Source organism: Ascaphus truei, chromosome 6, assembly GCF_040206685.1.
Source record: "Ascaphus truei isolate aAscTru1 chromosome 6, aAscTru1.hap1, whole genome shotgun sequence".
In the NCBI taxonomy this organism is placed as follows: Eukaryota; Metazoa; Chordata; class Amphibia; order Anura; family Ascaphidae; genus Ascaphus; species Ascaphus truei.
The window spans coordinates 4219805-4234361 of NC_134488.1; the positions used below are offsets into that span (position 1 = coordinate 4219805).

The 14557-nt window shown below is 43.1% G+C and overlaps 1 protein-coding gene across 2 annotated transcripts in view; it reads left to right on the forward strand.

Moving 5' to 3' along the window:
• FLI1 (Fli-1 proto-oncogene, ETS transcription factor) overlaps positions 1-7282 on the forward strand; it is a 106990-nt gene extending 99708 nt beyond the window's left edge. For both annotated transcript variants that reach the window (XM_075603311.1, XM_075603313.1), the window contains 2 exons: positions 298-345; positions 1116-7282. In XM_075603311.1, coding sequence (XP_075459426.1) covers positions 298-345; positions 1116-1645 — 578 coding nt within the window. In that variant the 3' untranslated portion in view covers positions 1646-7282. The remainder of the gene's footprint in view (positions 1-297; positions 346-1115) is intronic.
• The last annotated feature ends 7275 nt before the right edge of the window (positions 7283-14557 follow it).

Sequence of the window (14557 nt, forward strand, 5' to 3'; positions counted from 1 at the left end):
ATGGAATATGATGCATGCAATAGACCTGGGGTAGCCAACTCCACTCCTCAGGGCTAACAGGTCAGGTTTGCAGGATATCCCTGCTTCAGCAGAGGTGTCTCAATCAGTGGCTCAGACAAAGACTGACCCACTGATTGAGCCACCAGTGCTGAAGCAGGGATATCCTGCAAACCTGACTTGTTGGTTGCCCTTGAGGACTGGAGGTGGCTACCACTGAAATAGACTGTGCACAAAGCATATATGAAGTTGTTTCATTGCACTGATAATACGTTTGTAAGAACCTCTTTATTTTTGCAGATCCATACCAGATACTAGGACCCACGAGCAGCAGATTGGCTAACCCAGGTAAGAATAATGCAGTAGAGGCATTCATTCGTTTTATGTTCCAGCTATGATAGAATGTTGCGCCCCACATGGGGCAAGCCAAGCTGAAAGCAGTCTTAATAAATTCTGCAAACTAGATTTTGGCACTCAAATGTGTGAAATATATGATATACTACAAATTATACCAAAATGGAAGACTAGTCACTTAGTTAACCATATTGTGAAAAATCATCATTAAATCTTCAGTCGCAGTCGTTCTTGATGGAGCAGGATGGAGACAAGAGGTCAATGGGAGTGCTGTGTACTGTAATTTCTTGCATATCATCCCAATTTGGTTCTCTGCTGCCAGGACACTGAGGGCTATAATATATATATATATATATATATATATAGATATATAGATATATATATATATAGATATTTGCCACAGTGTTCGACAAACCTATGCATTTGCTCGCCCCGGGCGAGTGGATTTAACCCCCGGGCGAGTAAATATTGGCCCAAGCAGCACACGTTTGGTACTAGGTGGCGAGTAGATTTTTTTGTGATTTGTCAACCACTGGTTATAAGTCTCTTATGTCTGTTGTTTGTCAAAAGCAGTGTGCATCTACATGATTTGGCAACATCCTATGGTCTATTAATTATAGGTTTCCTTGACCTCTGAACTACTTTGTTACTCTGAGGTATTTACCAGGCAATGAAAATTAGCAAATGTGGGTACGTGTCTGCAGTTAAGGACAAGGTGGGTAAAATCTTTATCCTGACCTTTTCAATGTGTTGGTCCTTTTCAGGGAGTGGTCAGATCCAACTATGGCAGTTTCTCCTGGAGCTGCTATCTGACAGTTCAAATGCTAGCTGCATCACCTGGGAAGGCACGAACGGAGAGTTCAAAATGACGGACCCAGACGAGGTTGCAAGACGCTGGGGTGAAAGAAAGAGCAAGCCGAATATGAACTATGACAAGCTGAGCCGGGCATTAAGATACTACTATGATAAAAACATCATGACTAAAGTCCATGGGAAACGCTATGCCTACAAATTTGACTTTCACGGCATTGCTCAGGCACTGCAGCCTCACCCTACTGAGACATCGATGTATAAGTACCCATCTGAGTTTTCATATATGCCGTCCTACCACACCCATCAACAGAAGGTTAATTTCGTCCCCTCACATCCTTCTTCTATGCCAGTAACATCATCGGGCTTCTTTGGAGCAGCGTCACCATACTGGAGTTCCCCTAGTGCAAACATCTACCCAAACCCAAATGTTCCACGACACCCTAACACCCATGTGCAGTCACATTTGGGAAGTTTCTACTAAACTTGTTTTCCTATTTTGGGTGACCTTGTGACTTCAAGGATGTTTTTCTACTGGAATATATCTTGCCTTTGATGGATAACGTGTGGCCATGGAGACAAAACAAACAGAACTGGACACAAGACCAGTATTTTTGCAAATTGACCTTCCTCTCTCTGGAAATTGATCTGTTTGGGCCAGTACTACTAAAATATTTGCTCTTGCCGTGGGGAATGGTTCCAGCAAAAGTAGCTTGAAGAACCCAGGGATGTGACATAGAAGATATTTAACCAGTTCTTGGTGTGCTACCAACCAAGTGCTCTTTATAAAATATGATCCATCCAAGCATGTGTTTTATAAGAGACATTTTGTTCTTAACCATGTAACTTCGCTTTGCTCATTTCTGTCTCGGAACATTATTTTATCAGACGCACTGGATGGCAATACGGATAGGAAGTTTGGATGTTCCATAAGTTTTTAAACCAACTGGAATAGAGGATATATATATATATATATATATATATATATATATATATATATATATATATATATATATATCCATAAGTGCATTTCAGATACCCCTTTGGAGTGTGCAGTATGTCAATCTCAAACCAAGCCTCTCTATTTAACCCGGAAGCCATAGCAAGAGGGACTGTTATTTAAAACAAAATGTTAATTTTACAGAATTTTAACTCCTTGTCATTTCCTTATAAAAGAGAGAACATTAAATTAGTATAATAAACATTCTGAAATTGGCTTTCCAATAGAAAATGTCTTAACTACAAATGTATTATTTAAATTACCCGAGTGAAATTATATGCGGAGTAATGTATTTGTAATGCTGTAGGAAGACACCAAGACAGTAATAAGAATATATCAGAAAGTCAGGTGAGATAAGAAAACCCAGATCAATTAATTAGGAGAATTCTATTCTATTACCCTACACAGTGTTATACAGTAGTTATGGAATGACTGTATGTATGTATGTATATATGTATATATATATGTACATACACACACAGTATTGTATATTGAAACTGATTTAGGGTGATCTTAACTAGTGAAGACCAATCATTAGTGCACGGGTGCTCAATTCCATTTCTCAAGCCCCCCCCCCCCCCTCAACAAGTCAGGTTTTAAGGACATCCCAGCTTCAGCACAGGTTGCTCAATCAGTCCCGGCTTCAGCACAGGTTGCTCAATCAGTCCCAGCTTCAGCACAGGTTGCTCAATCAGTCCCGGCTTCAGCACAGGTTGCTCAATCAGTGGCTTAATCTTATGACTGAGCCGCTGATTGAGCCACCTGTGCTGCAGCTGGGATATCCTTAAAACCTGCCCTGTTTGGGGTGGCTTGAGGGCTGGAGTTGAGTGCCTCTGCATTAATGTATGTTGCCTAACACTAATATTGTTTGCAGCTAATTTTACTACAAGGCCTTTGTTCCTTTAAAGATTTGATCTGGTTGAACACCTGTCATCTCCACCTTCTTCCTACTAACTTCGGTTATTTCATCAAGCGTAATGTACAAATTAATATTGTTACTTTACCCATACAGCTGAACATGCTTGGCTGGTACACATATACCTGTTTGTCCTCTGATCTTTCAGTGGGGAAGAAATAAGTTCCCCCCCGAAGGCAGGCAGCTTACATTTTCTTTTCACGTCTGTACAATAGCTACAGTAATTTACCAGTGATTGGTGTGGCAGCTTTTGTCTCAAAATGACCACAAAAACCAAAGCATGGGAGGGATTTCTTCAAACGGCTGAATATCTGAAAATCAGTATACTACAGACTAAGTAGATTTTTTGGATTGGTTTATATAATCCACAGCCATTGAATACCTAAAATAAAGCTACGGTATACGCAACTGATACTGAGATATAAATTACTGTGAATCTTGTGTCCCAGAAATGGGCATGGATGTTATGGAAGATAATCCCATAAATGCTATTGATGGCTTAATTACTTATAAAAGTGGGTCACACTATGGACTCAAGTGAGATGAAAAGCTGGGTATAATTTAATCTTCCATGAAATTATTTACCTTTAGTGGCAATATTGTCTCCATTTCTTTCCTTCCAAACTGAGATACCCTATTTGATCAATGCTCCCGCGTGCAACAATATTGACAATCCCCTCTCATATAACAAAGGTTATTAAAATGATGTTCCTTCTTAAAAGCAAATATGCATCCATATTCACTATCTTGACTGTGTGGTCATTCTCACTTCGAAAAAGCTGTTTACTGCTCAACTTTGAACATACAATAGAGACCCCTAGAAAAGCTAAATACGGGGAAGGAAAATATTGAATATTGAAATATTAATAATGAAAATATAAAAAATGTTTCCCTTCCATGTTTTACTGCCTTAACCAATTCACGAACGCTGTGCGTTTGTCAGAACAGCCTCCAAAGAATTCACAAGCCACAGGGCAAATTTACTGTATAAATTATGAATTATTTTCCTATATTTCACAGTATAAACTTCTTCACTGCTGGTGGTGGAAGCCTCAATGCCTTGCCGTCTTCCCCAGCAGTGAAGATGCTTACAAAGTTTATAACTAACGAGTTGACCTCGGTCACAGAAATGCAGGTTTTTTCTTACAGAACTGTAGTTGGATTTTAATTTTGTACAGGATTTTTTTCCAGTTATTTTGTTTATATCTTGGTCGTTTTGTACATTTTGACTTTTTAACTTTGTATTTACATTCTTCTCTTTTTGCAATGGAAATTGTCAGATAATAAAAAAAAAAGTATTTTCATATTTTTAAGGGGAGGTTCTATGTTTAAAACTCAATGAGAGATATTAAGCAAGGCATAAGCAAATAGGATTTTAAGAGAGAAAATAGTGCATGAATCGCAATGAATGGCAATAAATACGTTTCTCTAGAGGGATTCCTTTAGAAAGAGAGAACAAGAGGTTGCCTTAGTTGATACATTCCTGAAAAATCTCAATAATAAATCACATAATTCATTAATATTTAAAATACTTTACTTTTAACAATACAGCTATAAGGTCAATTGCATATATTGCATATAACTGGACTATCAGGACTTCAAGGGCAAGAACACATAGAAAAACAGTTATTTATGGACATCCTATAAACATATATCAAGAATAGGGGCTTACGCTGTATACTAATACTGTATGTAGAAAGCACAGGGAATTATTAAGGTCCAAAATATGAACCAATACAATGGATCTCTATATCCATTATCACATTTTCGCAACGTGTGCCTTGGTATATGCTTTTTTTAAAAAGTAACAAACTTCAGATTTGAATGATTTGGAATAGTGGATTATGATACCTATAAGGGATAGGATCAATAAGGGAAAGGATCAAACACTCTGGTTTTATATCTCCCACTAACAATGGTGTTTACGTGATGCAGCAGTCTGTACTAGTAGCTGGCCTTAAACCTTAAAACAGGGGTCTCAAACTCAGTCCTCAAGGGCCAGCAACAGGCCAGCTTTTATGGATATCCCTGCTTCAGCACAGGTGGCTCAATCAGTGGCTCAGTCTTTCTGAGCCGCTGATTGAGCCACCTGTACTGAAGCAGGGATATCTATAAAAACCTGGCCTTTTCGTGGCCCCTGAGGGCTAGGTTTGAGACCCCTGCATTAAGCATTAAGAGCTATCAATATTTATGGAGCTGTCCAGGCCTGAAAAAGCAGCTCAGTGAGTAAGGGCACTGCCACTGAAAACGACACTGCATTGAAGCAGGGGAACTTAATTCAAATCACGACGGCAGCTTCTAGTGACCATAGGCAAGTCACTTTAACTCCCTGTGCCTCAGGCACCAAAACATAGATGATGTGCTCTATGGGGCAGGGAATCGTGCCTGCAAAAATCTATGTACAGAGCTGCATACACTGTCAGAGCTATTCAAGAAAAAACTATTCTGATTAATAATGTAACCTCAATACTGTATTTTTTTTAAAGTTTTCTTGTAAGGTGTTCTTACTAGATAAAATGAGGATAATTTTTTATTCTGCTTTGCTAAAAAAAAACAAAAAAAAAAACATAGAACCATCAAGCGCATCTATTATCACCAACAACCAAAGTAGTAACTTTATTTCTGTAATTCTGGTATCAGTATATAATGGCTACTTCTTTAAAAAAATACTCCAGGGCAGGGGTGGCCAACTACAGTCCTCAACAGACACCAATAGGTCAGGTTTTCAGGAAATCCCTGCTTCAGCACAAGTGGCTCATACAGTGGTCAGGATATCCTGAAAACCTGACCTGTTGATGACCCTTGAGGACTGGAGTTGACCATGCCGCTCTAGGCTCTAGCGATGCAGTGCTCAGAAGCTGTAGATTGCAAAACAGTTGTTGTGCACATTTATACCTGATTTGAAGCTTCTACTACACTATATAGAGCTTTTTTTTAACCCCAGGCTTCTAGATGGACATGCAATGTATTGCTCTGATACAGAATGTGCTCATTTAGACATACTGTAATTCATTGTGGTGGAAGATTTCAGTCAGGAGTGGTATAGCCTGTCCCTCTGTAGGCATGTATGCTTTTTGTAAGTAAGATAACTGCAGAAGGGACCTACAATGCATACTTTTACATTGGCCCCATTGGAAAGGACTAAAGTTACTGTGATGTGTTATTTCTTCTTTCTCATGCATTAGATGCTCTGTATACTGCACCGACACACTTTATTCGAGCAAATACCCAGTATGTACCTGGCAGATACCTGGAATGCGCCGCTCCTCACCTCTGACAAGCCCCGTTGTGTTTGCCTTCCCAGCCTGGGTTCATGCCTGGCTGACGGGCGGCTGATCTGTTAAATGATAATGATTAGGATTTAATAGGCTGCAATGCTTCGCGTGTCTACCAGATGGCATAAATTCATGAATTGTAATGCAGTATATATATATATATATACTGTGCAGTATTGCAGCCAGTGGGAATAAAATGCTTCAATCCCTGCCTGGAAAATAACCCAATGCACTCAGGCAGAAAACAGTCACAAACCTCAATACACCCGGGTATACCCGAATTCGTGGGACTAGCCGAGCTCGAATAAAGTGTGTCGCCAGTGTATATTCGTTTGTTTTGCAATTTCCGCAATAAAAAAATAAATATTTGGGGGCCAATGCATTAAACTCTGATAGTGCCGGTAGGGGTTTTGTTGGACTGAAACTCCCATTGAAGTCAAGGGGAACTTCCATGCAATATTCCCCTGATCAGCAGTATTGCAGTTTAATAAATAACCCCTTAGTTTTTCCAGTTGTCTGATCTCAGTCAATGTTTGCAGTGCACTTCATACATGATCCAAGTATTGTGATGTTTTTGCCTAGAAATAATGTGGATCACAGCTGTGTGTGTGTGTGTGTGTGTGTGTGTGTGTGTGTGTGTGTGTGTGTGTGTGTGTGTGTGTGTGTGTGTGTGTGTGTGTGTGTGTGTGTGTGTGTGTGTGTGTGTGTGTGTGTGTGTGTGTGTGTGTGTGTGTGTGTATATATATATGTATGTATATATATATATGTATGTATATATATATGTATGTATATGTATATATATGTATATATATACTGTATATACAATGTACTTTTGGGGGGAAATGGAATATATATAATTTTGCAAGTAGTCACTGAGGATTTTTTTTAATGCTGATAACTGGTATATGATGGCTTTGTTTTAAAATAATAAGTGACAAAATAAATGTTTTTTATAATGTGTTGCAATTATTTTTGTATTCATTTATATATTGAGTAATATTAGATGTGCATCTATGAACAGAATCAGGGCTACAGATGATGTCACATTTTCTTCCCACACATACTGTATGAGCCTTATTCAAAATATGGTTAAGCTGTCTTTCATGTGCTAGACTAGAGAAGAGATTAGTTTAATCCAAACAAATAGTATTAAAGTCTTCTCCAGCACAGGGGAGATGGCTTCACTGCATACTGAATAATGACAAAAGTGGCAGGTTGTACAATGTGCTATTACATCTGTGTTTCCACTTAATTTTTGTCCATCTGATAATGACTTCTTCCTTCACCATACTTTGTTTAGAAATGTACAAAGGTGTTGCAGTTTAATTTACAAAAGACAACAAATGTATGATGAAATTCACACAGCTGAGACAGCACAATGTTTTTTTCCTTTTTAAAAAAGTGGGAAGTTTTGCACGTTTTTCAAAAATTGTAATGGCTTTCGGAAAAAGCAGGTCAAGTCGTTTGACAACTGGAACATTTCTGCTCCTCATATACTATTCTTTTGAGTAAGAGAATATCCAACGGACTGAATATGATCAGTACGTGTGGCAGTGGCACTGGGCATTTTGTGTGACTTGTGAAGATTTTAGATTGTAGTTGAATGATTAGCACACATCTTTCAAAACAGCAGTGCCTGACAGCAGATACCAATGTGCTAAAGGTATTAGACATGCTGAGCTTGTTCTGAAGCCAAAGGGAGTACGCTGGGTAATATATGGCCAGACAGCTTAACTAGTTCCTTTAACAAGCACCACAAGTTCTTTATTTTTTCTTCACTTTATTGAAAAGCAGCAGATTACAAAGTTACTTGTAGATGGTGTAGTGAGAGAGAGATTCTCTACAATAATAGTGCTTGATAGTAGGGACAAGAAAATAAAAACGATACTCTTACCAAGAGCTGTAGGGCATGAGTAGTGCTTGCTTAGCCTGCTGAGATGAAAAGAAAGCAAAATGGAGGGTGTCTCACAGGAACAGAGCCTGGGCTGAGGAAACTGTGAATACAGACAGGGGGTAATGGAACAGTACACTATGCCAGGGGAATAACAGGGGTTGTCATAGAAACCACTTCAGGAGGCTAGGAGATAAAGTAACTAATGTATCCATTTCACCTGCACTGGGACTAACTGCAGGGAAAGTACTACTACATAAAGGGCCAGCAGGCAGAGCTGCAAAAAAGGGAAAAAAGAAACAGAACTATGATTCTAGTTCCAGGACACTCCCCGTCTGGTATCTGGAGATAACACTATATAACTATGTGGAACATGTGTGAATACATAACAAATATAACATCACATTCATAAACAATGCGAAAGTCCATATCCACATAGCGATGATACCGGCTGGTATACCTGGCTTCAAAGTCCCTTGGCCAAGGTTCTTTGGCAAAGGATGCCAGGTGGATGCACCGCTCCAGGCTAGCTGGTTGCACCACAATGTCTTTCAGAGTCCACAGAACTAGTAGTCAGTTCTTCTTTGTTATAATGCGATTTAGGCATTAGGAGGATAATCTCTGTAATGGGTCTTAAAAAGGTTTTAGCAATTCCTTGTTGGGTCACTCTCACTTCTACCTTGCGGACCTTTCCATCTTTGTTTGGGATCGTTTTGATAATAAGTCCCATAGGCCATTCGTTTCTTGTCACCTGTTTATCTTTCAACAGAACATCCCCTTCTTGGATATCTGGTTTAACAGTTTGCCATATATGGCGTTCCTGAAGTGTCACGAAATATTCGTGTCTCCAGCGATCCCAAAATGTGTTGGCCAAGCGCTGCACCTGCCTCCACTGTCGTTTGTACATATCCTTAGAACTGAAATCTTTGACTGGGGTAGGGATGTTCCCTACTTTCTGTGTTAGGAGCATTGCTGGTGTCAGGATACTTGGCGATTCTGGATCTGTTAATACTGGAATCAAAGGCTTAACATTAATTATCGCTGATATTTCGGCCATAAATGTGGTTAACACTTCATGGGTGAGTCGAGTCAAATCAGTTTTCAGCATCATAGAGTCCAAAATACGCCGAACCACCCCGATTATACGTTTCCATGCTCCGCCCATGTGAGAAGAGTGAGGAGAGTTGAATGTCCACGTACACTCCTGGTTGTGCAGGTATCTCTGGATACTGTGGCCTCTATCATCTTTAGTGTTTATTTGTAATTCCTTACATGCTCCAACAAAATTGGTGCCGCAATCGGAGCGTATTTGTTTAACTGGTCCTCTGACTGCAAAGAATCTTCTGAATTCTGAAGCTCGAAGCGTCCATAGATTCTATGATCTCGATGTGCATTGCTCTTGTACTCATGCAGGTAAAGAGTACCACCCATTGTTTACTGTCCGCTAGTCCACCCCTCGTTCTACGTGAGATGACCATCCAGGGTCCAAAAACATTGAGTTTTACACAGGTAAAGGGGGGTTCTGTACTAAGTCTATCAATTGGTAAGTCTGCCATCCTTTGATCTTGGCTTTTGCCCCGCAACATTCAGCACCTAACACATTTGTAGAGATTACTGGCCACGCACCTTTTCATGCCAAAGACCCAAATGCCTGCTGCCCTGATAGCGCCTTCAGTGAAGTGTCGTCCTTGATGCATGCCTTGTTCATGGCAGAAGCGCACCAACAAAGTGGCGATGTGATGCCGGCCAGGGATGATAAGAGGATTGCTTTCCTCCCTGCTCAGTTGGGACTTGTTGAGGCGGCCTCCTATTTTCATAAGGCTGTCATTGTCGATGAAGGGATTTAACTTCCAAAGTGGGCTTTTTTTAGGGATGCTTCCCTCCACGAATGCAACTGATCTCCTCCGCATACGTCTCTCTCTGAACATGACGGAGAACAGTTTCCTTTGCCCTTGTAACTTCGTCCACGGTGCGCAACTCTTTGCAGATGTGCCAGCCGGACAGCCGGTCGTTTTACCACCTGGTGTCTGGCGGAAGGAGATAGCTATGTGCCTCAGATGGGCTACTGCTCGCAGGAGAGCTGTCCACCTTGAGAAGCGATGGAATCGGCGTGATCCGAATGCATTTCTGTGCAGTACATTCGTGAGTAACACGGATACTTGAGGCCTTATCTCCGTGTCCTCAGGAGCCACAAGTTCGAAGTCGGCAGCTGGGGTTGATGGCGTTTCCGCGGGCAGCGTAAGAAACGTTGGTCCTGTGAACCACGACGTGTTCTGTAGTTGCACTGCAGGCACTGACCTGGTGGCATGGTCTGTAGGATTTTGGTCTGTGAGCCATTGTGCCATTGTTCTGGTTAGGTTGACTTCCAGATTCTTTCTACACGGTTGGCCATGTATACGTAGAATCTTCTTTTCTTGTTACATATGTAACCCAGTACCACCTTTCTATCTGTGTAGAATCTGACAACATCTGGTTTGCAGTCCATCTCGTTTTCGATAAGTTCGGCCAGTTCTACTGCTAATACTGCACTACATAGCTCGAGTCTGGGTATAGTGTGGTCGGGTTGTGGTACCAGTTTAGCTTTGCCAATGATAAACCTGATATGGTAACTTCCACCCACGTCCATGGTTTTTAAGTAGGCCACCAATGCTATGGCCTTTGTAGAGGCATCTGAGAACACGCAAAGCTCTTTGTTTTGTGCAGCGGTGAGAGATGTAGGTGAGTAGGGGCGTGGGATCAGAAGTTGCTCTAGGATCTTCAAAGAATCCTTCCACATTTCCCACTCCTTCTGTCTTTCTGGAGGTAGTGGGGTATCCCATTCCTGCTTTTCGAAGGGCATTTCTCTGAGAAGAGACTTTCCTTGAATAGTGACTGGAGCCACGAATCCCAGAGGGTCGCAAAGACTATTGACCGTGGCCAGGACTCCACGTCGGGTGTAGGGTTTTTCTTCGATGTACACCTGGAATGTGAACGCGTTTGTTTTGAGATTCCAGCTGATCCCCAGACTCTGCTGTATGGGAGGCATGTCTGTCCCCAGATCCAAGTTCTTAAGATCATTTGCATGATCGTCTGCATGGAACGCCTTCATGACTATGGCGCTAGTGGACCCTATTTTATGCAATCTTAGGTTGGCGTTTGCTAACATCTTTTGTGTCCTTTTAAGTAGATATATGGCTTCTTCTTCGGTGGGGACCGATTTCAACCCGACATCTACATAGAAGTCTCTTTCAACTAAATTCCTCGCATCTTTCACGAACACTGCTTTTCCTTCTTGAGACGTTCTTCTGAGGCCGTAGGCAGCCACCGCAGGTGATGGGCTTTTACCGAAGACATGTACTTTCATGCGGTACTCTATGATTTCGACCTTTATGTCGTCATTCTGGTACCACAGGAACCTTAGGTAGTTTCGGTTGTCTTCTCGCACAAGGATGTAGTGGAACATCTGTTGGATGTCTGCTGTTATGGCGATTGGCTCCTTGCGGAAGTGGATCAACACTCCCAGAAGACTGTTGGTCCGGTCCGGTCCGGTGAGGAGAACATTGTTTAGGGAGACTCCCTGGTGCTGAGTGTTGGAATCGAATAATACTCGGATTTGGCCAGGTTTCTGGGGGTTGTAGAAACCAAATGACGGTAGGTACCAGCATTCTTCACCTTCCATCAGTGGGGGCGCCGGTTCTGCGTGACCACTGAGGAATATCTTCTGCATGAAGGCCACAAAGTGTTTCTTGGTCTCCGGTTTCCTTTGCAAGTTACGGCGGAGCGAAGTGAGCCTAGACATGGCGTTGTCTCTGTTGTTTGCGAAACGTCTTCTTGGTGAATGGAATGGTAACGGGGCTACCCAACTGCCTAGTTTGTCCTTAAAGAGCTCCTTATCCATTAACCTCAGGAATTCTTTATCCTCCATTGATGGAGCCTTTTTGTCATCGTCCTTCGTTGTCTGGAACGTCGTACACCATAGGGAATTGGTGCATTTGTCTGCCACAAGCACGTCTCCATGTATCCTTCTGGTCTTGAGCTTCTCGTGTACCAGGAAGTGGTTCGGACATGGTTTGAAGCGGGATGCACGACCGTTCTCCAATAGGTTTGTTCGTAGGGCGTCTACATTGTCGGGTCCGCGTATCCTGTCTATGCATACTTCTCCCACGACAACCCACCATAGATCGAGCCTTTGAGCGCTTGGAGCGTTATGGTCCCCGTTTCGCTGTTCGTGGATCTTGTGTGCTCTCATGATGTCCCTGTCAAGCAGCAGCAAGATCTGGGCGCCTTCATCTAGTGGTGGGATACCGTACGATCGGCAATAGCTTTGAGATGGGGGTGGTGTCACGCCACGTCCGGTGTGGGGATTTCGCTCCTATCTTCCGCCATGTGATTGCACTCGATGTGTGGGAAGGGGCATTTTCACTTTGCTGTCCACTGAGCATATGGTGTAGCCATTCACTCTCCTCCCTGTAGTTTCTATTCGCCCTGCAAACGTTCTGAGCATGTAAGGAGAGGCGCTGTCTTGTATGTTGAAAGAATTCTGACCTGACCAATGACCGGTTGCTCTGGTCGTCGATGATAGCATACATCCTTTTAGCTCTTTCAGGTTGTCCCTCTGGGTGCACTGCTACAAGACATATTTTAGAGCAAGATCTTCTGTCGCTTCCTTCTCCACATATCTCTGTGCATTTGGAAGCTACTGATGTGGGGGGTGTCTTTCCTTCTTCCTCCTCGCCCTGCTTTGTCGCAGGGTTAGGGGCCTTGCAAGGTTTGGGCTTCATTGTCTCTGGATGTAAAGCTGCTATGTGCCTGTCACTATTACATTTATAGCTTCTTTACAGTCCTTGAATAAATGAGCTGTGGACGCACAACATTTGAAGCACGCTCCCCATTCCCTGAGTAACTTCTTACGCTCCTCTATGGGCTTCATTCTGAATCCGATACACTTGTTAAGTGGATGCGGCCTTTTGTGAATAGGACATTCTGTTAAGGTCCATTGGTTTCTTGTTCCCGGCGGCCAACTGGTCAGGACCCGCGTGAGTCGAAGGGACCGAGATGGATGTTCTGGCATTCCCGTACCTTGCCGCTGGCCTTTCATTCTTCGGATGGCTAGCACTGGGTGTGGTCTGCGCAGCTAAGATGAAGCTGGGATCGTTCTTGCTGCTTCGTGAATTAAGCTTAAGAAGACTGAAAATGGGGGGTACAGTAGGCGACTTGCTTCTCCCTTTTGTATTTAGAGCCTTTTGAAATCCATCTTTCTTGGAGGTTGTAGGGTAGCTTCTCCAAGATGGGTCTCACTCCGCGAGCTGAGTCTAGGACGTTGAGACCTGTTAAGGAATGCTCTTTTCTTGCAAACTCCAGCTCTTGCAGCAGGTCCCGGAGCTCTCGTAACTTCGAGTAGCCTTTAGCTGTGACTCGGGGCAACCGTAGCACTCTTCTAGCCTTTCCCATACTAGGTCAAGACCTACTTGGGGATGTTCACATTTGCTGCCCTGAGTCTCTTTGCATGTTCTATGGATTCTTTCCCCAGCCATTTGGTTAGCAAGCTGAGTTCTTCCCTTGCGGAGAAGTCCAGGCTCTTGATTGCGTCTTTGAACGTGAACTTCCATATTCGGTAGTTCTCAGGATGGTCATCAAAGTTGGTAAGTCCTGTTTGCACCATGTCACGCCGGATCATGTACTTGCCCGTGTCTGTCAGGCCTGATGCATCGGTGTGTTTGTCGCATTCTGAGGTAGTTGCCAGGGGGGTCTTTGCGGTCGCCTCTTCCTTGGCGTGGACGTGTGATAACTGTTGGTCAGTGTTAGGGGCTGTGTTTTCCCGTGCGGGTGTACCTGGATTGCGAGCCTGTTGTAGTGCATCCGTGTGCGTGCTGGCATATGGATCACTGTTGCGGCTGTGTCTATCCCAGGTAGCCTATACCCTTGAAGGAACAGCGTCTTCTCCATGTAGATCTAGCAAGCCTTCAGTGTCTGTGGAGTCACTCCCATCGTGTTGAGATGGCGTGCATGTGTTTACGCTGAAGAGGCTCCTCACATAGTCCTCAGTGCGTTGGACTGGATCCTCTAAGGCTATCCGTCTGTACGGTTGCTCCCCGCCATCCTGTCTCGCAGCTGCCTCTAAGACTTCAGCTTGGGTTATGGCGGCAGCGGCGTCCTCTTCTTTGCTTAGGGCTTCTAGGTCCACGTCCAATTCGGCCTTTCTACGCACAGCGGCAGCGGTATTGGCGGCGGCAATGGCATTTGCTGCGTTCTGCTCCTCTTCTATGCGCGCTCTTTCTGCCCTTACGGCTGCCTCTCTTCGACCATATTTGGCCCTAGCACGTGCGCCCTCTGCG